Here is a 24,550-nt window from a genome sequence, read left to right on the forward strand (position 1 = left end):
TAACAGATTCTCCTGTTTCCCTTGGGTAGGGAGATTCTGATTTCATTCATTTGGGGATAAGCCTGGATAACTACATTTAAAAATTATTGTGACAGATGATTCTCATGTAAGTGGTTCTTGGGCTTTATTCTGAGAAATATTAGCTTATTGTCAATGTATTTCTCAGATCATGGTTCCTAGAGGAAACGTGAAAGTATGGGACTTGAGATAGATAAGTTCTGATAGAGCTGAAAGGAGAGATATGTTTTCTTGCTTGCCTGGTTGGGACAGCCTAGCATGGCTCTGACACATTCCCTTGATCCAGCGTAGCCTCTGGGGCAAGAACTTGTAATTTTTAGAATCTGGGGAGAAAAGCATTTCAAGGAAACGTGGATGAGAAAGCAACGCCCAGGTAACTAAAGATTGGCTGAAGTGTTTTCTCCCCTGCTCTTCGTTTGCGGAAGAAGGTATGAAACTAGCGATGAAGCAACCAAAAGATGTGGATGACACACTGGCAAGGGTGAAAGATGAAAAGTGTCCTGTTCAAAATGCAGTGCAAGCCTAGACGAGTGGCTTCTTTAAGCAAAAACCCAACAAGGTTCTCTTCCCAAACTCAAAGCTTTTCAAGCGGTGAGGTAGGGACCTTTCTGAGGCTGAACAGAAAGAGGTTGAGGACCTCTTCCAGAAGTTTGGTTACAACGTTTACCTCAGTGACCAGATGCCCCTCGATCGAACCATCCCAGACACGCGAGATCCCAGGTAAGAAGGACAAAGGTGGGCTTCCTGGGGACCTCAGTTTAATTTGAAGACAGGGTTTGGGAGTAGCAAAAATCAAGGGTTGGAAAGAAGATTGGGGGAGTGGGAAATTGGTGGGGAAGGGTCTCAGGGCGTAGAAAGTTCTGGAAGGCTGACAGAGCAGAGTTCTTGGCTCTAATCCATTTTATGATGGCAGCTCAGAGAAGATAACTGACTGATTTAAGTATTTACAGCCCCTCCGAGATGAGCAGAGATGTCAGAGAAACACAGATCCTTGAGAATTCTGATAGGACGGGTCTAACTCATAATTTTACAGATGAGGAAACAGGCTGAGAGAGAGAAAGAACTTGGGCAAGTTGCAGGGAAGTTAACAGCGCTACTCTTCTCACTGGTGTTTTCCCCACATTCTCTGCTTGGATCCCTCTTTGTTATTAATTTTAACCAAAAGAATCTTCCCTCTCTCCTGCTGTTTCCCCCTTCCTATTGTTTTTTTATTCTCTTTCTGCCTCTCCTACCCTCCTTAATAAGTTTTAAAAATAACATCTTTTGAAGATATAATTCACATACCATATAATTCATTAATTTAAAGTGTACAATCTAATGGATTTTAGTTTATTCATCACCATAATCAAGTTTAAAACATTTTCACCTCTTCAAAAAGAAACCCCTCCCCCACTAACAGCCACTCCCCATCTGCCCACGATTAGCTCATCGCTAGGCAAGCACTGATCTGCTTTTTGTCCCTATGGATTCGCCTATCCTGGACATTTCATATAAATGGACTCATATAATACGGGGTCTTCTGTGACTGGCTTTTTGCACGTAGCATAATGTTTTCAAGTGTCATTCATGTTATAGTGTCTACCACTACTTCTTCATTCCTTTTTTTTTTTTTTTCATTCCTTTTATCGTAAAATAATATTTTGTTTTACGGTTATGCCACATTTTCTTCGTCTATTCACTAGTTGATGGACATATGGATTGTCTCCACTTTTTGACTATTATGAATAATGCTGCCATGAACATTTACGTACAAGTTTTTGTGTGGACATATGTCTTCGTTTATCTTGGTTATACCCTAGGAGTAGAATTGCTGGGCCATATGATAACTCTATATTTAAACTTTCAAGGAACTGCCAGACTGTTTTCCAAAGTGACTGCATCATTTTACATTCCCTCCAAGCAACATATGAGAGCCCTGATTTTTCCACATCCTTACCAACATTTGTTATTACTTGTTTTTTGATCAAAGCCATCCTAGTGGGTGTGAAGTGGTATATCATTGTGGTTTTGATTTAAATTTCCTTGTTGTCTAATGATGCTGAACATCTTTTCATGTGTTTATGGGCCATTTGTATATCTTCCTTGGAGAAATGTCTGTTCAGAGACTTTCTACTTTTAAAAATGGATTTATTTGTCTTTATTTATTGAGTTGCAAGGGTTTTTTTTTTTTTTAATAAATTCTATATATATACATAAGATTATGTCATCTGCAAATACTTCTTCTGTTCCAATATGATGCCTTTTATTTCATATTCTTGCCTAATTGCCTGGCTAGAACCTCCAGTACAATGTTGAATAGAAGTGGTGAAACAATAGGCCATTATTGTTTTGTTCCTCATTATAGAGGGAAAGTATTTTATATTTCACCATTAAGTATGATGTTAGCTGTAGGTTTTGTGGATGTCCTTTATGAGAAATTCCATTCTATTCCTAGTTTGTTTAGTCTTTTCTTTTTGTTTTTATCATGAAGGGGTGTTAAATTTCGTCAAATGCTGTTTCTGTGTCTGTTGAAATAATCAAGTGGGTTTTGTCCATTGTCTATTAACATGGTGTTTTACATAAATTGATGTTAGGATGTCAAACAAACCTCAAATTCTTGGCATAAATTCCACTTAAACATGGCATATAATTGTTTCTACAGTTGCTGGATTTGGTTTGCTAGTATTTTGTTGAGGATTTTTGTGTCTCTAGTCATAAGGGACATTGGTTTGTAGCTTTCCTTCCGTTTGATATTTTTGTCTGGTTTTGTATCTGGGTAAGACTTGTCTCATAGAATGAGTAGGGAAGTGTTTCCTCCTCTTTTATATTTTAGAAAAGTTTGTGAAGGATTTCTGTTAATTCTTCTTGAAATACTCAGTAGAATTCACCACTGAAGCCATCTGGGCCTGACCTTTTTTGATGGGTAATTTTTGGTTACTAATTTAATCTTTTTGCTTGAAGTTGTCTATGCAGATTTCTGTTTATTTTGTGTCAGTTTTGATAATATATGTCTTTCTAGGAATTTGTCAGTTTCATCTCAGTTTTCTAATTTGTTGGCAGATAGTTGTTTATGGTACTCCCATAAATGTGTTGCTTAATTTCCACATATTTGTGAATTTCTAATTTTTTTCTTTTTTCATCTCTAATGCCACTCCACTGTGATCAGAGGATCACACTTGGTATGAATTTAATCTTTTTAAATTTACTGAGGCTTATTTTATGCCCTAGCATACAGCCTCTCCTGGAGAATGTTGCACGTACAGTTGAAAGTATTCTGCTTTTGTTGCGTAGTGTTAGTATAGACGTCATTAGGTCTAGTTGGTTTGCAGTGTTGTTTAAGGCTTACATTTCCTTGTTTATCTTCTGCTTAGTTGTTGTATCTATTATTGCAAGTCGGGTGTTGAAAACTCCAATGATTACTGTTGAATTGTCTGTTACTCCCTTCAATCTGTCAGTTTTTGTTCCATGTATTTTGGGACTCTGTTGCTAGGAATAGATGTTTATAATTTTTATGTCTTCCTGATGGATTGATTCTTTTATCATTACAAAATCTCTCCCTTTATAACTAGTAACATTTTTATTTTACCATCTATTTTGTCTGATATTAGTATAACCACTCTAGCTTTCTTATGGTTGCTGTCTGCATGATATATCCTTTGTTTTCAACCTATTTGTACCTTTTGATCTAAAAGTGTGTTTCCTAAAGACAGCATATAGTTGGATCTTTTTTTTCCCAAATATAATCTGACAGTATCTACCTTTTGCTTGTGTTGTTTAATTCATTCACAATTAATGTTTTTATTAATATAGTTGGATTTACGTCTATTTTTGTTTTCTAATGTCTTGTGTGTTTCTCCTCTATTCCTCCTTTACTGCTTGTTTTTCACATTAAGTGAATATTTTCTAATGTAACAGTATAATTCTTTTAACAATTCTTCAATATATTCTTATAGTTGTTTTCTTTTTTTTAATACATTTTATTTATTTAATTTCTTGAAGTGTTAGCACATTCACATACTTCAAGCATCAAAAGTATAAAACAATGTACAGCAATGTCTCTTTTCCAGCCCTGTCTTCTATCTGCCAAGTTCCTATCCCCTTAAAACAAGTAACCAACATTATTAGTTTCTCATTTACTTCCCAAGATTTTTAAATTGTATATACACGCCAGTACAAGTATAGATTATGTTCCCTTCTTTTTTTTAACCCCAATAATACACTATTTTGGCACCCTTTTCTCCCCACTTAAAAATAAATCTTGGAGATTGTAGTTGTTTTCTTAATGGTTGGTGTAACTTAACTTAATGATAAGTTAACATACATCTTAACTTATCAGAGTCTATTTAGACTTATTCCAATGAGATATAGGAAGGTTACTCCTATATGACTCTATTCCCTCTTCCTTCCTTTTTCTATTATTTTTACACATATTCCATATATGTATGGTACAAACCCCAAAATATACTGTTATAATTACATTATATAGTTGTATGTCTGTTAAAGAAGATGAGAAAAGTTAAAGAAGAGAAAAAAGGAGAGGAAGCATAAATTTATAGTGTGTTATATTTATCTTCTTATTTACCATGTCTGATTCTCTGCACTTATTCCTGTGGATTCAATTTACCATCTGGTGTTATTTCCTTACTTCAATACAGCTTTGCTCCCATCCACCTCTTTTGTGTTGCTTTTGTCAAGTATAGTAAATTGTTACATGTTATAGCCCCAATAATACAATTATATACACTTTAAAAAATGCAGTTGCTTTTAAAATTAGTTAAGAGAAGAAAGGAGAAGAAATAGGCATTTATATTGTCTTTTATAATTACACAATTACCTTTAGTGGTGCTCTTTGTTTTTGTGTGTGTGTGTGTATTTGAATTATCGACTGAGATCACTTGCTTTTAACCAAAAGATTCACAGACTTAGAGAACGAACTTATGGTTACCAGGGGGGAAGGGTGGGGGGAAGGGATAGTTAGGGAGTTTGGGATTGACATGTACACACTGCTACATTTAAAATGGATAATCAACAAGGACCAACTGTATAGCATAGGGGACTCTGCTCAATATTCTGTAACAACGTAAATGGGAAAAGAATTTGAAAAAGAGTAGATACGTGTATATGTATAACTGAATCAGTTCGCTGTACACCTGATACTAACACATTGTTAATCAACTATACTCCAACATAAAATAAAAAGCTTAAAAAATGTTAAAATAATAAAAAAACAAAGCAAGTGTTAAAAAAAAGAACATCATATTTCTTTTAAGGTGGTCTGCTACTAACAAATTCTCTCAATGTTTGTTGATCTGCCAATGTCTTTATTTCACCTTCATATGTGAAAGATATAAGATGCTCTGTTGATAGTCTTTTTTCTTTTGACAATTTCAGTATGTTGTCCCACTGCCTTCTGTTTTTATTATTTTTGATGAGATGTCAACTGTTAATATTTTCTGGAGTCCCCTTGTATGTGGTGAGTCATTTTTCTCTGGCTGCTTTCAAGATTTTATCTTTGGCTTTTAGTATTTGGACTCTGATGTGTCTGGGTGTGTATCTCTGCATTTATCCTACTTATTTTGGAACCTAGCTCAATTTCATAATTTAGGTCTTTAGGTGTGCAGACGATATGCTGAGATCAGTGGGTAATTGAAGCTGCTTTGCACTTAATTCTGGAGCATTAAGTTTTAATTCCATAGAGATTAACTCATGAAACTGCTTGTTAGAAAGTCTTAGTGTGGATACAAACTATATATGACTCAAGTATCCACCTATACTTGAATAACATGAGTCACATCTCATGCTTATAAACCAAATAAATACTCTTCCTTCATGCTGACCATAAAAAAATTCGTGTGGCTCAGATATATGGATTCCAGAGCTAAAGCATCCTGGGTACCACCACGCTTTGAAAACTATAGGAAGACCACTCCTTGGACTTTCTTTGAGAAAGAAATAATTTAGTGATTCAGAGCTATCTCATAGAATTATAAGGTAATATAAGGATAGACCTTCTATGCCTGCTAAGCATGACGCCAAAGTGGTGGTCATCATTAGGTCTCCCCAGCTTTCTGGATGGTTGTCTGATACCAGAAAGATGCCAGCCCTGGCAGTCTTCATGTTGTCATGTCCTCTCGTTACCTTTCAGGGACCAGAGAAAAGCGACTCAGGGGAATCAGTAAATTTTATTGAGCTTAGGTAGCTATTAAATACCAACCAAACAATCAAACATATGGAAAGGCAGAGCTTCAATAGTTAACCTCTAATAAGGAGTTCACCAAAATGCCATGGGCCAGGACCAGTTACAAAATTTGCAAGACCCAGTACAAAATGAAAACATGGGGCCCTTTGTTTAAAAATTATTAAGAATTTCAAGATGGTGACAGCAGAGTATTAGCCAAGTTAATTCACCAATTCATTTTTTTTTGGAACTGCAGGAGCCACATTTTTTTGCCTCTCTCTCTCTCTTTTTTTCGGGGGGCTGCCCTGCGAGACATGCGGCATCTTAGTTCCCCAACCAGGGATCAAACCCATGTCCTTTGCAGTGGAAACACGGAGTCTTAACACTGGACAGCCAGGGAAGTCCCCTGCCTCTCTTGATATAAAGTGAGTAAGAGAATGTGAGGTGTGGATAAGTGTTGTGAAAGCATTTAGAAAGTAGCCAAGAAAATATTCAAAAGGATGCGTGGGAGACCGGGTGGAGGAAGAAACATCTGAAGGTAGCTGATCGGATTATGTGGATTAGAGGTAAGAGAAACTGAGCACGGTTTTAATCAGTTTCCAGTTTAGCATAATTACCGATTCTTACTCTCAGTTAGATGCATATTTATTATATAACCAGTCTGTACTAGACGTTAAGAATGGCCACTGAGCTTGAAAGAATTTAAAGTTCATCTCTCAGGCTCCTCTGCTTTAAATATTGATGATCCCCAGGCTTTAGCTGAAGGCGTCTATCTGCACGTAACTTGAGTGATTTTATCCAGCTCTTATGAAGTCAACCACCATGTACACGGTGATGACTCCCAAATTCACGTCTCCAGTCCAGATTGTTCAGACTCAATGTGGCCAAACTTAAATGTACCAATTTCTTTTTCTCCTCTCATGTGAACGGTGTTATTGTTCAAGTGATAATTATAGCAACAAGAACAGCTATAACCACCAAGGTGGTAGCGATAGCAGCTAACATTTATTGAGCACTTCTTCCATTCTGAGCATCTTATGTACGTTATTGCATTTGATCCTCATAATAATACTATTGTAAGATAATAGAAATATATATTGGTCTCTGTTCCCAGTTCCTGGCACAGAGCTCATGAAACCGTTGTAAATTCCTAAGTGCATCCTAAGTGCATTCCTAAGTGCATACTAGGAGCATCTTTCGTTCTATTGAGGTGACTCTGGGTAAACTCCTGTATGGGGGCTGGTCACCAGAAAGACCAAGTCATGCTTAGAAGCTTGGAATTTTCAGCCTCACCTTCCATCTTCCAGAAAGGGGAGAGGGTTGAACAATCGAATTAATATTTGATCATGCTGGTATGAGGAAGCGTCCGTAAAATCTCAGTAGTATGGGATTCAGGGAGCTTCCAGGCTGGTGAGCACATCCACACTGGGAGGGTGATGTACCCCAGCTCTGTGGGGACAGAAGCTCCTGTGGTCAGGACCCTCCCAGATCTTCTCTATCTATGCCTTCATCTGACAGGTGAACTGTATCCTTTATTCTGTTCTTTGCGGTTGGCATCTGAAGTGGGGAGCAGTCTTGTCGGACTGGGCCCTTGCCATGTGGAATCTGATTATCACCAGGTAGATACTGTCAGAATTGAATGAAATTGTAGGACACCCAGCTGGTATCACAGAGAATTGCTTGGTGTGGGAAAAACTCCCACACATCTGGTGACCAGAAGAGTCAAAAATGAAGTGTTCTGTGTGATAATAATGTAATACAGGAGACACACAACAGGGAGCCACAGAAACCTGCACATACACTCCTGGTCACTGAAGTTTTCATTGTGAATAGCGCTGTAAGTAGAGAGAAAGAGACACACAAGAAGTTTTCTTCTTTACAAGTACCAAGACAATTTAATGGTGGAAAGAATGGTGTTGGGACAACTGGGCATCTACATGCAAAAAGATGAAGTGGGTGCTTAAATCACATCAGACATAAATATTAACTCAGAATGGTCACAGATGTAAGAGATAAAATTATAAAACTCTGAGAAGAAAACATGAGTAAATCTTGAAGATCAGGTGTTAGGCAATGATTTTTAGATATGACACCAAAAGTCTAAGTGATAAAAGAGATGATTGAAAAGTTGGACTTCATCAAAACTGAAATTTTTTTTCTTGCTGCAGATAATATGAAGAAAGTGAAAAGACAGCTCTCTGAGTGGGATAAAACATTTGCAAACCATATATCCGATAAGGTACCTGAATCTAGAATATATAAGTAACTCTTACATCTTAATAATAAAAAGACAAATAACCAAATTAAAAATGAATAAAGTCCTTAGATATTGCTCCAGAGAAGATATACAAATAGCCAACAAGCACAGGGAAAGATGGTCACATCATTACTTATTAGGGAAATGGAAATTAAAACCACAGTGAGATAATACTTCACACCTACTGGGAAGGCTATCATCACAATGGGGTAATGACAAATATTGTCCAGGATGTGGAGAAATTGAAACCAACATTTATTACTGGTGGTAACGTAAAATGGTGCAGCCACTTTGGAAAACCGTACAGCAGTTCATCAAATTGTTAAATATAGGGTTACCACGTGACTTAGCAATTTCGCTCTTAGGTGTGTATGTTAGTAAAATGAAAACATATGCCAACACAAATTTTCATAGTGGCATTAATAACAGCCAAAAAGTAGAAACATCCTAAATGTCCAACAATGGATGAATGGATAAACATGTGGCATACCCATGCAATGGAATATTATTTGACAGTAGAAAGAAATGGAGTACTGATATATGCTACATTGATGAACTTTGAAAACATTAAGCTAGGTGAACACAAAAGACCACATATCGTATGTTTCCATTTAAATGAAAAGTCCAGAATAGGCAATTCTATAGAGATAGAAAGTAGATTGATAATTGCCTATGGCTGAGGGGGGATGGGGTTGGGGAGAAATAAAGAGTGACTGCTAATAGGTATGGGCTTTCTTTTTAGTGTGATGAAAATGTTCTAAAATTAGATAGTGATGATGTTTGCTCAACTCTGTGAATATTAAAAACAATGAATTGTACATTTTTATTTTATTTTTTCCCTCTGGAGAGTTTTTACAAAATTTTTACTGGAGTATAGTTGATTTACAATGCTGTCTTAGTCTCAGGTGTCCAGCACAGTGAATCAGTTATACATATACATAGATCCACTCTTTTTTAGGTTATTTTCCCATATAGGTCTTTAAGAGTATTGAGAAGAGTTCCCTGTGCTATGCAGTAGGTCCTCATTAGTTATCAATTTTATATATAGTAGTGTGTATGTGTCAATCCCAATCTTCCAATTTATCCCTCCCCCATACACTTTTAAATGGGTGAATTTTATTGTATGTGAAATATGTCTTGATGAAGATGTTAAAAAAAGAAGAGTAGGTCAGTGCCAAGCATACGGTAAAGCATTTAATAAATATAAACTCTGACACTTAAAAAATTTGTTAAGCACACGTCTCTGGACAGTTGGCCACCTCTCTTTAGTGGTGAAGGAGAGGATTGTGTCAAAAATGACGGAAGGTCTGAGAACATGGAGAAGGGGTGGTGGCAATGGCAGAAGGAGGCCTTCTGGCAAGGACGATAATTTGGGGACTGGGAAGAACAGGAATTCTTTGTGGGACACGTTGAATGTTCAGGTGGAAACGTCTACTGAAGGTTAATCAAAAAGAAAGGAATTTTATCCCCAAAACAAGAGAATTTTGGACAAACAAATACAGAATCTTCTTGCTACTGTGACAAGCAACTGAGAGTTCCCCTTCCTAATGAGTTTGGGGGTTGGTGAGTTGATTGATAGATTATAACATCATACGCAGAGAAGAGGGACTTTGGAGAGTAATGTTTAAGTAATTAAAAAGAGTAATATGGTTATAAAAAATCTCTTAGAGGTGTCTTCAGAAGAGATACCCTTCACAACTCCTGTCTCTCAGTGTCATTCTCATATTCGTGGATGAAGTTCTGTCTGTTATACAAAGAGCCATCACCAGCATCATCAACCGGACGCCCTCTCAATTGTTGAAGGAGATCATCTTAGTTAGTGGACGGTTTTAGCTCAAATGGTGAGCAACTTGTTCAAGGAATAGTAGTAAAAATGACCATTTATGGACTGTGCTAGGCTGAAAGGGGTTTTAGAGTTTAGGACAAGAAGTTGGACTTCTCATGGAGGGAAAAGAAAGGGATCATTTGTTGAGGGGTCATTTTGTGCTGGGTACATTAATCTTCCCACGTCAAGACAGAGGACCATCCTTTTGTTTGTCCTTTTGTTTTTCTGTGGATAAAAAAAACCCAAAAGCAATGGTTCTATAATTCCACATTCCATGGAAATAGATGAGTTAATTCAAGACTCCTTCCTGTGGAGCAATGAAACTGAAAGTTAACAAGTTTACAAACACAGAGTGGACATACAAAGAGAAGCCAAAGAAGGTTCTCAGCTGTTCTAGACCCTGTCATATAACATCCTGCTCACTTGGGTCGGGAACCCATTCATAGAGATAATTTGTTTGGATAGGCACAGCAGAGGGAATTGTTGGTCATTCTTTGACGGGTGTCACTGGGACAAGAATCACCTTCTCTCTCAGTAACCATGGAAACATCAGCCAGTTTGGGCCTGCACTGAATTATGTATTGTGTTAAAATTTTTTTTTGTTAAACTGAGGAAAATGTTTGGACGTCTCTGCCATGCAGGCCACAAAAGAAACTTACTGTTCACGTGACTTTGGAGGGCTGTCTCTCAGCTACTTCTTGCCTCCATTTCCTCATCTGTGACGTGGGACAAATAATAGCGCTTCCTGATAGGACTGTTTTGGGGATTAAATCATACATGTAGAGTCCTCAGCCCAGGGCTTGCCCATAGTAAATTTTAGCTAGAGTCCTCCTTGTTTACCTCAGTATCATTGGTAGTAAGATTGAAATGCCACAAATCGACGTTAGAGATGTACCCCCATCCTTTTTTCCCCCTAGATGTGAAGCCTCATTTGCATCAGGTCAAATATTTCAAGGGTCAACCGATTTAATCCAAGTGTTTCAAAAATGGTTTGAATGCATACACAGGCTTTATAAAAGAGAGGAGAGAGAGAGAAGAAGAAACTGTAAACAATCTGGAAATAGCGAATCTTATTTGCATAATGTTGGGGATAAACTTATTAGCTAGAAGCTGGCAAGGAGATTCGTCTGGGTATTCTGTCCCAATTGGTCCTTGAGTAGGTCAAGTAGGAATACCTAAAAAAGACAAAACAATTTCAGTTGTTTATGTACTCTCCAGAAAATCTTGAGAGTTTAGCTGTGGAGAAGAAGTTCTAGGTTTTCTCAGCAATGTCTGTCCATCAGCACCTCTACCTTAGTTAGGTCAGGTGTGTCCCATTCATTCTTTTTTAAAAAAATGTATTTATTTTATTTACTTATTTCTGGCCACGTTGGGTCTTTGTTGCTGCGCGCGGGCTTTCTCTAGTTGTGGTGAGCGGGGGCTACTCTTCATTGCGGTGTGCGGGCTTCTCATTGTGGTGGCTTCTCTTGTTGCAGAAAGAGGGCTCTAGGTGTGTGGGCTTCCGTAGTTGCAGCACGCAGGCCCTTGAGCGTGCGGGCTTCAGTAGTCGCAGTGTGTGGGCTCAGTGGTTGCGGCTCGTGGGCTCTAGAGCACAGGCTCAGTAGTTGCTCCGTGGCATGTGGGATCTTCCCGGACCAGGGATCAAACCCGTGTCCCTTGCATTGGCAGGCAGATTCTTAACCACTGCACCACCAAGGAAGTCCCGCATTCATTCTTGTAAGAATTTCTCAATACTCTTAAAACACATGTAACAGTGCCTGGCACATAGCAGTATTATTATGCTAAGATAGTTTAACTTCAATGGAAAAATTAGGATTGGGAACATGAATCCTGAGGATGGAAGGGAGAGGAGAAGCAGGGGTAGGGAAACACTATTTTCTCAGTCAAGGCTGTACAACTGCCCGTCCTATGCTGGAGGTAGTCCAACCACTACTCTACAATAGTATAAAATTTTTACACCGCATTGATTATTGCATTCAGAAGTTCTATAGGTGTGCATTTGGTTGGCAGGAGAATTAAAGGCATACTTGGATGAGAAGATTAAGCTTTACAACCAGAAGTCTCCAGGACTACTGAAAATAATACGGCGTACCGAGAGAAAAGGTCTTGCTGCTGCTCGCAACACCGGCAGGGAGGTGGCCACGGCTGACGTGGTTGCCATCTTGGATGCTCATGTTGAAGTGAACGTTGGGTGGTAAGGCTCCAGGGGACTCCTTCTGGGAAAGGGAAGAGAGGAGATATTGTACATACGGTGAGTATAAGACAGGATATTGTGGAAGTGGGGAAAGTCAACACCAGACCTCAAGCAAAAGGAAGCTCCAAAGACAGGATGCTTTTGGTTGGCTAGGAGAAGTAGTCTAGTGCTAGCGAAAAAGCAATGGACTTGGCATATGCACAACTGGATACCAACCCTGACTTTGCCAAATACTTTGTGACTTTCAGTGAGTCACTTCACCAAACTAGACATTTATGTAAAATGAAGAGATTATCCTTATCTGTAAAATGAAGAGATTATCTTCTGGTAATTCCTAAGGTTTTTCCCATGAAGTTACCTGATACGAAGAGAGTTGTGTTCTTTGGAGAATGTGGGGAATCAGATAGTAAAAGAGACATTATTTTGGAAGCAGGAAGACCCAAGAGCTAATGTAAATTCAGGCAGATACTGATGGTCCTGTTCACAATGGCTTGGGGGTGATATTTGGGTACTAATTTCAAATCTGCTCTTGACCTGGGTCAGCAGCTAGCCACCCCAGCTATCCCCAAAACTGCAGATTCTCTGGGCTCTGGAGAGTTCTGCTCACCACCCAGGGCAGCCTGAATGAAGAAGGTGCTCAGTGCCAGGGCAAGGTGCTTGCAGCAGCTTTGTCTGCTTGCTTCTGCTGTTTACCCTCCCATCCAACCTGGGTTACCCACTGTTCTTTTAGGGCAGAGCCCATCTTGGCTCGGATTCAGGAAGACCGCACCGTAGTTGTGTCTCCTGTGTTTGACAACATTCTTTTCGACACCTTTAAACTGGATAAGTATGCATTAGCAGTTGACGGGTTTAATTGGGAACGATGGTGCCACTAAGATTCACTGCCAAAGGCCTGGATTGATCTGCATGATGTCACCGCTCCTGTGAAGTAAGTCTTTGTGGGCTCAGGGAACTTGATTAGCACATGGGAAGTCAGGAATGGGCAGTCTGGGCTTCGTTTGTTTTTGGTGGTAGTCAGGGGAGTGGGGTGGGAGGAGTGGAGGAGATGGGGTGAAAGACAGGGGATAGAGAAAAAAGAAGCTGATCCCAGATAAGAAATCACAGATACTCTGGCTATTTAAGGAATTTCAAGCAAAATAAAGCAAAGAGTATAATGGTTTAGAAAACATCTTGGCCACTTTAAGCATTTATCAGGCTATGAAGCAGGGATACCGAGATGAAAAAGATGTCATTTCAATATAATTTGAGAAGGGAAGGCTCCATGCACTTAGTTCAGCCTAAGGGTTTGGGGAGAGCCTTCAGGATAAGAAGAAGCTTGGGTAGAGAGAATCTTGAAGGCTAAACCATCATTGGGCTTCCTAGCCCTCACCGTCATCCTGACCCATTCCTCGTCGAGGTGTTAGTGACTCTCTTGTTGTGTGCTCTGCAGGAGTCCTTCCATCGTGGGCATCCTGGCTGCCAACAGGCTCTTCTTGGGAGAGATTGGATCACTGGATGGTGGGATGCTGACCTATGAAGGGGAGAACGTGGAACTTAGACTGAGGGTGGGTGCATTTCCATTCTCGTTGTGGGACAAAGCAGAAGGGGAAATCATAGGAAGGTAGTAGGATCTGTGGAATCCTGGAACAAGGATGAATGCCATTGGCTCAAGAGGCAGACAAATTCTCATGTTTCCAAGTCACTAGGGAGGGGCTGTGGAACTTCTGGAATGGAGCTTTCTGTTATAGGTCTGTATAATCTGGGTGATATGGGTGGAAAGATGGTGTCCCTATTTCCCTGAGGACTCCAGGCATTTTCCAAGCATCTCCTGAGATAAACCAACTTTGGGACAGACGGCTCTCTACAAGACCAGTCAAAGAGAAACTGGAATGGGCAGAGGGACCAGAGGATACAGATGTGTGGGCAGCCAACCTGCCCCTGTATGGACAGCCAAAGCAGCTGACAGGATGACATAAGTTCATGCTGAGATGTAGTCTAGTCTAGAACAGATAGCCAGTGATGGGTTGTACATAAACGGAATCCTCAAACCAGTTCAAGTTCTGAGCAACTTCCTGTGTGTCTGGAGCAATACTGGCGTCACACTTCAGCAATGATCCCTGTTCTCTGCCCCTGACAGCTTCTCATGGTTTCAAATGAACAGGTCAAATGAACCTGGATTTATTTGTGCTTTATAAGGGTATTCACGGTGCAAGTAAAACAGTTGGAGAAATTCCAAGTGCAGGTTCATATTACCTCTGTGTATCAGTTAACTATTGCCACAAAAATGCTGTGTAACAAACCATTCTAAACTCAGTGACTTAACGCAACAATAATTAGAGATCTTACAGATCTGCAGGTCCAGCTGGGCTTGGATGGGGTGGCTCTTAAGGCCTAGGTTTGGAACTAGCATGTTATTTCTTCTGTCTTATCCCAATTTTCAAAAGTCTCATGGCCAAGCACAAAGTCAAGGGGTAGGGGAGTATCTTCTGTCTACAATAAAGGCATGGAGAGAGGTATAAAGAACTGGGGCCAATAAATTCAACTCATCACAATCAGTTTGGAACAGTTTTTATGCATAAAATATCCCTTCTATAGTATGCCTTTTGCCCCTTCTGTATAATCTACAGGCCTTCTCTAAACGAACTTGACCCTTGGGTTTGTGACTGTCCTTGTTAGTTATCCTATAATCTTCCAACCTGAGGCTGAACTCTTTTTATTTTTTTATTAATTTTTATTGGAGTATAGTTGCGTTACAATGTTGTGTTAGTTTCTGCTATACAGCAAAGTGAATCAGTTATACATATACACATATACACTCTTTTTTAGCTTTCCTTATCACGTGAGTAGGGTTCCCTGTGTTAACAGTAGGTTCTCATCAGTTATCTATTTTATACATAATGGTGTATAAATGTCAATCCCAATCTCCCAGTTCGTCCCACCGCCCCCTTCCCCCCCTTGGTAACCATAAGTTTGCTCTCTACATCTGTGACTCTATTTCTTAACTCTTAAAAGACGCAGCGCAGCCTAAGGTGGTGAAACTTACACAGGTATTGGAGACAGACAGACTTAAGTCCAAATCCTACTCTGCCATCTGAAAGTCTGTGTTACCCTGGGCAACACACAAGCTCTTGAAGCCATACCTGCTACGTCAGGCACCTAGCATGGCTAGCGACACGTGGCTTTTACACTCAGTAAATAGTTACTGACAATAATAATAATAGTAAGGATGTCAGGGTTGCACTGTGAAAAATGCTGAACACGGGTTCTAATTCTGGCTCTGCTGACACCCTGTGGACTGACCTTCTATAACATGGCTTTTTTCTCTTCCCCCAGATTAAAAATTCTGTGCTTGAGGCCAGGTGACCTCTGGTCCATTGTGGACTCTGGAGGAACAAGATAATTTCCTGTCTAAAGCTTAGTCAGGTCTTTCAGAGACTGATGACCCTACAGCCATATATCATACCCGGTTAGCACCCAATGAGGACTCCACATTTGTATGTTAACAAATAAACTTTGAGTCCCCCTCTGGGTTCTACCGTAAGCCACAATCATTCCTTGGCAGAGAAAGCTAATTTTTTTTACGTAGTGGTCTTGACCAGTTTTCCCATTTGTGAAATGAAGAGAAGCATCCTTGTTTCATCTTCCTCCCAAGGATGATGGTGCAGTTCAAACGTGATAAGTAATTCGAAATGATTCATAAACATATTAATTAGAATCCTCGTTTGGTTTCTGTGACAGAGGCCAAAATAACAAAGGTTTGAACAAGATAGAAATTGATTTCCTATAACAGTTTGAACACGAGCAGTTCAGGACTGAGAGGGCAGCTCCAGGGTGATGGGAACCAAGCCTCTTCCATCACATGGCTCTGCTACCCTCAGCACCACATCTGTATTCTCATCAGTACGAAGAGAAAAGAGGGGAAAGAGAGAGCACGCTGTTTGTTTTTAAGGTCACTCCCTGAAAGGTGTATTTCTCCTACATCCCATTGGCCACGACAGGTCACACGGACATGCCTGTGTGCAAAAGAGTCTGGGAAATGTAGATTTCAGCTAGTTGGCTATGTGCCCAGTTATTCCTTCTATAACTATAAATGTAGGGGGCGGGGAGTAGACATTGGGAGTACAGTTAGTCTCTAGCACAAAAAACGTAAATGCAGAAATCATTATTTTATGCACGGTACTTAGCAAAGTCCTGAGGATGACCCAAGTTCCTTGTGGCTGGGTTTTGCTACCCACCAGAGCATCCCATGAATTTGCCTGGAACCTCAATTCTCCAACTTAGCACCCAAAGCCCTTCTTACCATTTCTGAGTTCATCACGCTTTTCTCTGCTCTCCCTTCCGCATCTCATTTCATCTTCCGCAAGAAATCCTAATTCTTTCAATACTTTGTGATTCAGAAAAATAGATTTTGCTGGAAACAGAGGGAGTGTCAGGGAAGGGTCATTCTTTTCCTTTTCTTGGTAAAACGGTTTACCCTTATCCAGCTTCCTTTGTTTGTGTGTGTGGCCATTTGCCTTTTCAAACCTCTAAGCACTTGTTAGGATATGTATTTCTCCTAACAGTAGCAGACCTTGGAGAACATCAGAGCTGCACGGGGTGTTTTATTTTGACATCTAGAGGCCACGCAGCGATGGTGCGCATGAATGCGTATAAATAGAGATGGAGTGTCAGTCTGATGCCCTCAGCACTGGTCCAGCACCCTGTGTATTCCTGGCACTGTACCAGAGCTTGACACTGTCTGAGATCAGAATCAGGCTTTGTCATTTCTTAGCTGGTAAACGTGGGCACATTATTTTAATGGGGGTAATCATAATACTTACATGGTGAAGGTTAAATTCCTGAAACATCAGGATAGTTTGTGATACAAAGTAAGCCATTGTAACTATAAGCAGAAGCTTCGTGTCTCTGTGTGTTTGAGAGCGAGAGAGAGACAGACAGAGAGAAAGAGGAAGGGGCAATTGGCAAGTGGGAATAAACTGAGAGAGAAAAATCTGAAACCTATTGTTTCAGGATAAGAGTTAAAATTGCTTCATCAATGACAATTCTGACTTTTATCTTTTCACTTGAATTTAAGGTTTCTTGTGCCCACTGTTCATTTTTCTCCCTCAAATGCCTGTGGATTGGAAAACTCTTTTAGGAAAACGGAAGGAAAGTTGTATCGGGATTTTCAAATGTTTAGCTACAGAAAATAAAGTCTGAAAACAAGCTAGATGGAACGTCTACATGAGGCTGGGAACCAATGAGGTGAAATGGAGGAGGAGGGTGAAGAAAAGATGTGCTTCAAGTTTATCATCTTCGAAGATGGTGCCATTTAGTCCTCCTGGCAGCCCTTTTGGGGCTGAGCCCCTTGAGGCTCAGGGAGGGGGGCAGGTTTCCCCCCCTCGCTGCCAGGTGTGCAGTGATGGATTTGATCACAGGTCATTTTGATTTCAAAGCCTGGCTATTTTTCACTTTGCTATTCTGGATTGTAGAGATGGTGAGGGAGGGGAAGCTGTGGGTTCAGAAGTAGAGGAAGGGGTGAAAAAAATTTGAAAGTCAGATAAGGGGACTGACCACCCCCCCCTCCCCCCTGGGTGTTTAACTGAACCAGCAGGACCTGAGTTGCTCTGGGGGTCCCACAGACATGGGTGCGGTAGGTTGCTAACCGCTGCTGGATGGGCTAATAGCTCCCAGAAAATGCAACTCACTTGGGCAACCATGAAGAGAACACACAGGAGCCATTGTATCCATCTAATATCACTAGACAGGTCAATCATCTACTGGCATAAAGAATACATTTTAAGCCACATGTTAGACTGTGTGGGCTGACAAGCATGTTTGTATCCATCAGGATGACACACATATTTATAATTAGATCATAAGTCATGGTATCTCTTGGTCAAGAATTACCCGGATTAGTTACCAATTGCTGTGTAATAAAATCGTCACAAACTTAGTGGCTCAAAGCAAGATCCATCTATCATCTCACAGTTCCTGTGGGTCGGGAGCCCATGCCTGGCTCAGCCGGGTCTTCTGTAAGGCTGCCGTCAGGGTGTTGGCCAGGGCTGGGCTCTCCTCTAGGGTTGGCCGGGGACAGGTCTGCTTCCAAGCTCGTGCGGTTGCTAACGGCACTCAGTTCCGTCAAGTCTTCCAGACAGAGGAAGCACTCAGCTTTTTCTGGCTCTCAGTTGGAAGCCGCCCTCAGTGTCTTGCCGTGTGACCTCTCCCTTTGGTGGCCTGATTCTTCAAAGCCAGCGAGACAGTGCATCTCCCAGCAAGACGGACACTACCTGCTTATGTAACATAATGACACACGTGTAGTCGTGCACATGCTGTCCTCTTTGTCACAGCCTATTGGTTAGAAGGAGGTTTCAAGCCCACCCTCAGGGGAGGGGATTAGGGAGACATGTGAATGGCAGGAGTCAGGCCTCATGGGGGCCCCGAGAGTCTGTCCACCACATTGCCTTACATCCAGCACCAGGACAGAGGGCAGTCATGGGAAGCTAAGTCCAGCGAGACCGGCCCAGGCCATGGCGTCCCTCGGGACTTCTGCATTTTCCCTGGGGATAAAGGAGCAGGGGCCCTTGGGCTTCCCTGGTGGCGCAGTGGTTAAGAATCCGCCTGCCAATGCAGGGGACATGGGTTCAAGCCCTGGTCTGGGAAGATCCCATATGCCACGGAGCAACTAAGCCCGTGCGCCACAACTACTGAGCCTGCGTGCCACAACTACTGAAGCCCGCACGCCTAGAGCCCGTGCTCCACAACAAGAGAAGCCACCACAATGAGAAGCCCGCACACCGCAACGAAGAGTAGCCCCCACTCGCTGCAACCAGAGAAAGCCCGCACACAGCAACAAAGACCCAACGCAGGCAAAAAAAAAAAAAAAAAAAAAAAAAAGGAGCAGGGGCCCTCCTCTGGTCCCTTCAGGAGGACTTCCTGAAGGAGGTAGGATTTCTGGCGCTGTCTGAGCGACAGGAGAGAAGCAGTTTGGTAGACGGCTAAGGAAGATTGTTTTATATGAACAGTTTGGGGGTGCGTAGAGATGGGAGTAGGAAGACTGAATGTACACTCTTTAAAAAGTGGTTCCAGAGTGTGGTCTCTGAGTCAACAGGCTGTGCACTTTCCGGCCATGGGTCCAGCCTGCCCAGGCGATTTTGCTTTTTTCTTCTCTTGCAGGTGTGGCAGTGCAGTGGGAGAGTCAAGGTCTTGCCCTGCTCCCGGGTTGCCCACCTGGAGAGACACCACAAGCCCTACTCCTTGGACCTGAGTATTCCCTTGAAGCATAATGCCCTGGGAGTGGCTGAAATCTGGATGGATGAGTACAAAGACATGGTCTACATGGCCTGGAACATACCTCTCCAGCTTCGTCCCGGACTTGAACAGAAGCAGAGATGGATGAAGGAGGAAGAGGTGGTGGTCATGGCGGGAAATGGGAAGGGATAAAGCAGAAGTGCCATCCCAGCCCTAAAGAATTAAAGTCAAGTCCCGATAGGGTGAGGATAATGACATTAGCATTTATGTCCCAGGACTAAGTTCCAGGCACTCATGACTCATCACAACGTACCTCTGGTGTAAGGCTTATTTTTATTATTTTAAGTTTTCAGGTAAAGAAACTGAAGCACAGAGTGGAAAGGAAGTTGCTTAAGGTAATAAAGTCGTAAGAGCAGAGATAGGATTCAAACCAAGGAAACTTCTAGATTCCATGTCCTTCATCCGTCATCTATACTGGGGGATTCCTTGTGGGGCAGGGTTGGGCATGGATCCACTGTCTAAAGAGGACATAAACATGGCGGTTGGGGTGTGGGATGGTGGGAGCCGGCACCGGAATCCTGTTGGATGCACGTGAATGAAGATGACCTTCTTGGCTAAGGCCACATCATCTGCCCTAGTCCCCGAGGCCGGCATGACATGCCGTCTCTGTTCCCGAGCTGTGGCTCTGGGCTGAAGCATTCTTCCACTTTGATTGGCCACAGATACCACTTCTAGAAAATCTCCTTTAACCTCCAAATCTTGCTGCCAGAATATTCCTTTTGGAAGCCTTTTCTGGACATCATGAGGAATATTTTGTGCCTGATTGATGTGAATATTATCTCAAATAGGAGCAGTCTGCATCAGCTTGCTAATGATGAGACGTAAACCCCGCTACGCAGGCTTTGCAAGTGCCTTTGAAACTAGCAGATATTCCTAGGGGTCAAGCTACTTCCACTTTCCCTGGAAAACTATAAATGATTAAGGATATCTCACAGGGTATCAGGGAAACACTCAGTTCCCTCATGCATTATCCATACCCTTTGGTGGAGTCAAGGGTGTTGCAAGGTGCAGACATGTTCCGTGTTTTATTTGCAGAACTCCGGAATCGATTTTGGAGACGTTTCTTCCAGAATGGCACTCCAGAAGAAACTGAGATGCAAAACTTTAGACTGGTATCTGAAAAATGTTTATCCAGTCCTGAAGCCAATCCACAACACTGCAGGCTACGGAAGAGTAGGTTTCATGAAATTGCATTTCAGATTTTAAATGTTTGGATATAAAAGACCATGAGACCTGAATCATTGCATGACTGCCTGGACAAGGGTTTCCAAAAGCCATCCTCCCCGATTCCCTATCTACCCCCAACTCCTTCCTCTACTTTTTGCACTTGAACCCTCTCAGTTTCCCTTCCTCTCTTGCTCCCCAGTCCCCATCTACTCCTTCTCTCCGCCTCTGGTTCCTTACTTTGCAAACCACAGCCCTTGCTCTGACCCTCACAGTTTCTCAGCCAGTCAGGGCGTGTGGCCTCACCCACCTGACGGCAGGTGTAGGAGCCCCTTCTTTATATATGCTCTGATGCTCTGACAGGGTGTGTGTTCCCAGGAAGTGGGCATCACAGCAGAGCCTCACTTCAGCTTAGAAAGTAGCTGCCAGGATCCCAAATTCCCACTCCCTTTGGCATCCTTAGAGTACTGGGCAAAATGCAGGACCTGGGGAGGCTTGGGGACCCTCCTTCTCTGCCTCTTTCCAACAGTGTTGCCTTGCGTTTTGCTCCTTCAGATGAAAAACCCATTGGATGAAAGTGTCTGCCTGGACCAGGGAGCTATTCCAGGCAACAGCCGATCATGTGTTACTGCCATCAGCACAGTTCCCAGGTATCTTCCCTGCCCCGGCGGAGTGAGTCTGTTGTGGCTCACCCCCTGGTAGCCTTTGCCAGATTGGGACTTGGTGTTAGATGATGGGGAAGCAGGTGCTGAGCATCCTGGGTAATGGGTAAGGATGAAGCCTGAACCCGTGCTTGTAACTAAGCACTTCCAAGTTCATGTGAGCAGTCATTGCGTTTCAGGTACAGGGAGACTAGGCAGAAAGTCTGTGCTCTGGCACGTTCATTCTCCGAGGTCATATCTTCATCGAAAAAAACCTCCCATCTCTTCCTTTTCCCCTCCTCCCACCACCCCTTCTATCCGCCCGCTGCCCCTTGTATGCCCTGGAAGGTGGACAGGTGATGTTACCTGTGGCTCCTTCCGTAGAGAAGGAAACAGAGGGCTAGAGAAGAGAGAGGCTGAATGGAAGCCCCTCCATGGGGTAGGAGAGGTCTGGCACCACGTGGAGGGTGCCCCCAGGGGACTCTTTCCGCCTATCATGTTACTTTGCATGTTGCCCTCACAGGAACTTTTTGAGGTCTGCAGGACAGATTGAATTTCCATTTGAGAAAATAAAAAAATGGAGATACAGAAACAACCTATTTGTCCAAGCTCACCGAGCAAGGCAGTGAGAGACTGAGAATTTGAAAGGTTTCCTGACAACAAGCCCTTAGCTGGGACTTACAATGACAGCTTCTGAAGTTCAGTTGTGTTGTTTTTGTTTCTGTTTTCAAAGATAAGCTCCCTCGTCTATGCAGGAATTGATTCTATTGGAGCCTTTGTATGGAAGGAAGCAGGCTAGTGTCCCTCCCTCATGCCTGGTCTTCTTTCTAGAATCAGCTGGGGATGAGGGGGGGTCAGAGAAGGGTGCAGAGGTGACTCTTTGTTACCCACGAAAGTGCAGTGGTCCCCCCGTGGTGACCGGGTGTCTAGGGGAGCCAAGAGTAGTCTTTATGCCCTCTGTAATGTCAAGGGCATCCCCACTGAGTCTCCATGGCAAATCCCCTTGTCCTCTTGCAGAATGTCTACTACCACCTAACTGGGGAAGTCTATGTGGGAACACTGATTGCTGAGACAGACATTGATGACTGCTGTCTGACACACCCTGGCAAAGGGGAGAAACCTACTTTAGAGCCATGTTCCAAGGCAGCCAAAAATAGACTGCACATACACTGGGATTTTAAACCGGTGAGTCAAGTGTTGTTTTTTTTAAAGGTAGATATATTAAAATATAGTCTGAGAGGTTCAGATTTGATCTAGTAGTGTTTTAGAAAGATTAATTTTGTAGCAGTGTATAGGGAAAAGACTAGAAATTTTTCTAGTCTGGGCATGAAACACTGAGTCTGTCGACTGAGGCGGGGTGGCCAAGGGGAAAAGATATTGGAATGTGTTGTAACTTAACAGTTAAGAGTTTGCCTTCAAATCCTAGTTCAGTCACTTTTAGCTATTTCCTTTTTCTTTTTCTTTTTTTTAACATCTTTATTGGAGTATAATTGCTTTACAATGTTGTGCTAGTTTCCGCTGTACAACAAAGCCAATCAGCTATACGTATACATACATCCCCATATCTCCGCCCTCTTGCATCTCCCTCCCACCCTCCCCATCCCACCCCTCCAGGAGTTCACAAAGCACAGAGCTGATCTCCCTGTGCTATGTGGCTGCTTCCCACTAGCTATCTATTTATTTTTTTTAACATCTTTATTGGAGTATAATTGCTTTACAATGGTGTGTTAGTTTCTGCTTTATAACAAAGTGAATCAGTTATACATATACATATAACCCTATGTCTCCTCCCTCTTGCATCTCCCTCCCACCTTCCCTATCCCACCCCTCTAGGCGGTCACAAAGCACCGAGCTGATCTCCCTGTGCTAAGCGGCTGCTTCCCACTAGCTATCTATTTTACGTTTGGTAGTGTATATATTTCCATGCCACTCTCTCACTTCGTCCCGGCTTACACTTCCTCCTCCCCATGTCCTCAAGTCCACTCTCTAGTAGGTCTGTGTCTTTATTTTCTCATCCTCTCTGAGACTCAGTATCTTCATCTCTAAAACGGAGATGATAATTTCTACTTTACAAGCCTGTGGAGATGATTAAATGGGATAATATATGTAAAGTATTTAGCATGGCGCCCGGCACATAGAAAGCATTCAATACTATTAGCTGTTGTGATTAGCCTTATTATTAATGATAATCAGAGAGTCTGGAGCACTAGGATGAAATTCGACAGGCACTGATGTAAAAGCCCTGATTTAACATCATCATCAACTGACTAAGAACAGGGTGGAGGGAATCTGGCGGAAGTCACATGACAGTGGCATGAGGGACATGGCTGACCACGTCTACATGTGAATTAACTATGTGTTGGAGCTGCATTCCTAAGCCACGTTGGCAGTAATGAGATGTCTTGAGGGAGAGAGGGGGGTAATACTTTGTCTGTGAATATATCTCTGAGCATCTTGGTGCTGTGTTAGCTTAGGTTCACATTGTAAGAGACATGGACAGTCTAACAGTAATTGCTCACTTAAAGCTAATAACCCCTTGAGGAATGCTATGGACTGTCTCCAGGAAAACATATATAGGCACCTATGTGAACAATTGTGCTAATGTTTTGTTGAAGTTTTTTTTTTTTTTTTTTTTTGTCTAAGTTCATTAGAGATAACGGTCTGCAGTTCTTTTGTTTTTGTTTTGATACTGTCTTCGTTTTTAGTATCAGGTTGATACTGGTCTCATAAAGTCCGTTGGGAAGTGTTCCTTCTTTCTGTTGATAAAATTAGTCATGTTGACAAATATTACAGAAGAGGCCAATTTCTGGAAGAGGCATTGTCTGGAAGAGATTTTCTGGAAGAGATTGTCTTTAATTGGTGTTAGTCTATCTTTAAATTTTTGCCAGAATTCTTTAGGGAAACCATATGGACCTGGATTTTTTTTTTCAGAACCTTTTAAATTATGAGTTGAATTTTAAAAAAATGATATAGGGCTATTCAGATTATTTCGTCTTGATTGAGTTTGGTGGTTTATGGTTTCTGA

The 24,550-nt window shown here is 41.8% G+C and overlaps 1 protein-coding gene across 1 annotated transcript in view; it reads left to right on the top strand.

The window, feature by feature from the left end:
• The first annotated feature begins 448 nt into the window (after positions 1 to 448).
• Positions 449 to 24,550, top strand: part of GALNT8 (polypeptide N-acetylgalactosaminyltransferase 8) — a 39,527-nt gene continuing 15,425 nt past the window's right edge. Inside the window, 11 exon segments of the mRNA XM_068560879.1 lie at positions 449 to 738; positions 10,103 to 10,244; positions 10,246 to 10,273; positions 12,268 to 12,451; positions 13,182 to 13,379; positions 13,881 to 13,995; positions 19,586 to 19,764; positions 20,749 to 20,893; positions 21,440 to 21,494; positions 21,497 to 21,534; positions 22,543 to 22,710. Coding sequence (XP_068416980.1) covers positions 449 to 738; positions 10,103 to 10,244; positions 10,246 to 10,273; positions 12,268 to 12,451; positions 13,182 to 13,379; positions 13,881 to 13,995; positions 19,586 to 19,764; positions 20,749 to 20,893; positions 21,440 to 21,494; positions 21,497 to 21,534; positions 22,543 to 22,710 — 1,542 coding nt within the window.

Source organism: Eschrichtius robustus, chromosome 13, assembly GCF_028021215.1.
Source record: "Eschrichtius robustus isolate mEscRob2 chromosome 13, mEscRob2.pri, whole genome shotgun sequence".
NCBI classification, from domain to species: domain Eukaryota; kingdom Metazoa; phylum Chordata; class Mammalia; order Artiodactyla; family Eschrichtiidae; genus Eschrichtius; species Eschrichtius robustus.